The 3,432-nt window shown below is 35.5% G+C and overlaps 1 protein-coding gene across 1 annotated transcript; it reads left to right on the forward strand.

Annotated features, from left to right (window-relative positions):
- Positions 1–440: 440 nt before the first annotated feature.
- LOC110092586 (amino acid permease 8) lies at positions 441–3,081 on the forward strand. Its single transcript, XM_020817204.2, has 5 exons — positions 441–567; positions 1,232–1,559; positions 1,663–2,011; positions 2,100–2,327; positions 2,542–3,081. Exons 1-5 carry the CDS (start codon positions 513–515, stop codon positions 2,971–2,973), a joined length of 1,392 nt encoding a protein of 463 aa, XP_020672863.1. The 5' UTR covers positions 441–512; the 3' UTR covers positions 2,974–3,081.
- The last annotated feature ends 351 nt before the right edge of the window (positions 3,082–3,432 follow it).

The raw sequence follows: 3,432 nt of genomic DNA on the forward strand, positions 1-3,432 counted from the left end.
CAGTTTTTAGTACAAAAATTTCTCGTTCAAGAAATTTTCGTACTAAAAAACTACTTTAAAAAGCAGCAAGAAAGTCGTCTCAAACGAAACTTTAGTGTAGCTTATTTATTTGCTGGCCCATAATCCTTTGCTAAACTTTAATAAACTTTATATGCCAATTGATTATGTACCATAATAAACTTTCAAAAAAATTAATTATATGCGCCATCTTCTTTATTCTCATTTTTTATATCAAACATAGATACTTATATGAAGGCCTTTTCCCAAAGGGAAACAATAATTGTTGGGTAGGCCCACTTCACATTTTTGTTTGGAAGAAATGTATTATTAATTATCATCTAATGAAGTGATTAAAGAGTCTAATACTCGATTATATTTAATGAAGTCTTCATTTATTTTGTTGACAAAGCCCACCACTATATATTTCTCTCCTCCCACACTCTGCAACGCATTCTTTCCTTTTTTTTTCTTCTTTTAAATAGTCTCTCTCTTCTGTTACTGTCTTAGAGAATATGGAGAGGGGAAGAACTGGAAAGGATGTTGAAGAAGGTGAACATGAAAGAAAAGGTATAAGTTTCTTGATTACTCAATTAATTATGTGTTTTTCGGTCGAATCATAGTCAGGCGAGATAGTCGGAAGGATCGTAGTCAGGCGACGATAGTCCGAGGGTCCGTAGTCGGGCGATGGTGGTTTGAGGGAGGCGATTGGCCGGCGAAAGATTTGACAACGGTGATCAAGTAACTAGTGGAAGTCCAACTGTTTTCTTACAACTGATTGATTTGAAGCAGTTGATTATAAGTTTTATATTTGAAATTAGAGAAAATAAACTCAATGTGCCCTTATTATTAATTATTTCTCTTCTAATTTTGATATTCTGGCTTATATCATAACATAAAAAATCTATGTCAATATTTAGATTTTTTTTCTTTTTCAATTTCTTATTAAATGATTATAAGTTTAAAATATGGCCCTTCATTTTATATGTTTTACTGATTTCTTATTGTTTTTCAAGGAACCATTACCTCATTAGATTAGTTTTGACTATTTTGGAATCAAATTATAATTTTCTTTGAAAGCCTCATTTGCTTTACACCATAAATGCTCTTTTCCATCATCAATTTTTCTATAATTACAAAATTGATTGGTTGATTTAATATTTTTCTTTCAAATTATTGCAACTTAGAATCAAAATCAAGCATGCTTGTGTTTTAAATTCATTTCTATTTGTAGGCACGGTATGGTCAGCATCAGCCCACATTGTAGCTGCGGTGATTGGGTCAGGCGTGCTAGCGCTGGCATGGAGCATGGCTCAATTGGGTTGGGTTCTTGGCCCGTTGGTCATCCTTGGGTTTGCCATCATCACCTACTACACCTCTACCCTTCTTGCTGACTGCTATCGTCATCCTGACCCAATCACCGGGACAATCAATCGAGTCTACATCGATGCAGTCCGAGCCTATCTCGGTCCAAGAGAGGTCTTCTTATGTGGATGTGCTCAATATATAAATCTTTGGGGCACTCTTGTAGGTTATACCATCACTGCTGCCATTAGCATGATGTAAGTACAAACCATTTTGCATAAACATTCCATAAATTTTCATAAAATAATTGTAAGTATGAAGAAAGAGAAAAAGATTGATCTCTAAATCATCAATCGACAGGGCGGTCCAGCGATCGAATTGCTTCCACCGCAACGGGCATGAATGGAAGTGTGAGTCTTCAGGAAACCTATTCATGATGTTATTCGGGGTGGTGCAAATTGTCTTATCACAATTCCCCAGTCTAGAGAACATCACATGGTTGTCAGTAGTGGCCGTGGCGACATCTTTTGCATATTCCTTCATCGGACTCGGGTTATCGACAGGCAAACTAATCTCCCACGGTGGGTTCAAAGGTACTTTATCTGGCGTCGCAGGGTCTTCGCACAAAATCAAGACATGGAATGCTTTTCTATCACTAGGAAATGTGGCCTTTGCTTATACTTTTGCTGATGTCTTGATTGAGATTCAAGTAAATACATTTTCAATTAAATATGGTGGGTTGATTTCCAATTGAAATGAGATGGAAATTAATTCTATGTTATATTGTTGCAATTTAGGATACATTGAAGTCACCACCTCCTGAGAGGAAGACAATGAAGAGGGCAACTTTTATAGGAATTGGGCTCACAACAATCTTCTACCTATCATTGGGTTGCACTGGCTATGGAGCTTTTGGGAACAATGCCCCTGGCAATATTCTCACTGGGTTTGGATTTTTTGAGCCATTTTGGTTGGTAGACATTGCCAATATTTGCATTGTTGTCCATCTTTTAGGAGCATATCAAGTAAGGAAATTATGTTGGTGTCCTAATTTTATTTAGTTCAATCAATTGATAAATTCTAGTACAATTTTAATGGGTATATACATGCATATATTAGGTCATAATAGAAAGGAAAATGATTAAAACTTAATGAAAAATGATTAGCATAATACATTTTTTTTCAATTTTTGGCAAGAATGTCTTGATCAGGCTTTGATAACAAGTGGTTGTTGAGTAGGTATATGCTCAACCAATCTTTGGCCGTTTTGAAAGCACAATTTCAAAACGTTGGCCAGAAGCAAAATTTCTGCATCAAACTTACTCAGTAAGGGTACCTTTCAGCGCATCAAGCCCTCTAAGTTTCACCCTCTCCAAGCTAGTTCTTCGCTCATGTCTCATACTCTTGACAACACTGGTGGCAATGCTTGTTCCCTTCTTCAACGCGGTTCTTGGCCTCCTTGGCGCTCTCGGCTTTTGGCCTCTTAGCGTATACTTCCCTGTCAATATGCACATTGCACAAAAAAACATCAAGAGAGGAAACCCTAAATGGATTCTTCTCCAAGGTCTCAGCTTGTTCTGCCTCTTGATTTCCATAGCTGCAAGCATTGGCTCTATGGCTGATATCATTAGCAGCCTCAAGTTGGCTACTCCTTTCAAGCTGAATTACTAAGATCAAAGTTTCTCTCCTATACAAAGATTAGTAGTTGAGGAGAAGATCATATTGTTATGTGTTTACTTTCTAAGTATTATAATGAATTATTGGATTTGATGTTTTGGAGTTTTGGTGTTACTAATTTGACTTAAAAGATTGATTTTTAATTGATAATGAAATTAGTAGCTGATATGGGTTTAAATTGCATTTAGGACTTAAGCTGAATAAGATGAAAGCTTCATTTATGATAGTTTTCTTATTGTTTTTTTATAAAGCTGTTACAGAAAAAATAATTTTTAAAGCTATTGTAAAAAAGCAGCTTTAATTTTTTTTTATACAGCAAAAAAGTAATGGCTAATTAGGTATTTTGATTGCGATCTAAAAGCAAAACAGAAAGAAAGATATTCGAAAAAAAAGCTGAAGTCAAAGTCACTCGTACGCAAACATATTCTTGTTTTTATGTGTATGTGTGTGTGT

The sequence above is a fragment of the Dendrobium catenatum genome, unplaced genomic scaffold (genome assembly GCF_001605985.2).
Source record: "Dendrobium catenatum unplaced genomic scaffold, ASM160598v2 fragScaff_scaffold_325, whole genome shotgun sequence".
In the NCBI taxonomy this organism is placed as follows: Eukaryota; Viridiplantae; Streptophyta; class Magnoliopsida; order Asparagales; family Orchidaceae; genus Dendrobium; species Dendrobium catenatum.

Bases quoted from the DNA above. Each gene is read 5' to 3' on its own strand.
- LOC110092586 (XM_020817204.2), top strand. From the start codon at position 513: ATGGAGAGGGGAAGAACTGGAAAGGATGTTGAAGAAGGTGAACATGAA. The intron at 568-1,231 runs GTATAAGTTTCT...TTCTATTTGTAG, and splicing joins AGGTGAACATGAAAGAAAAG to GCACGGTATGGTCAGCATCA. The intron at 2,012-2,099 runs GTAAATACATTT...GTTGCAATTTAG, and splicing joins ATGTCTTGATTGAGATTCAA to GATACATTGAAGTCACCACC.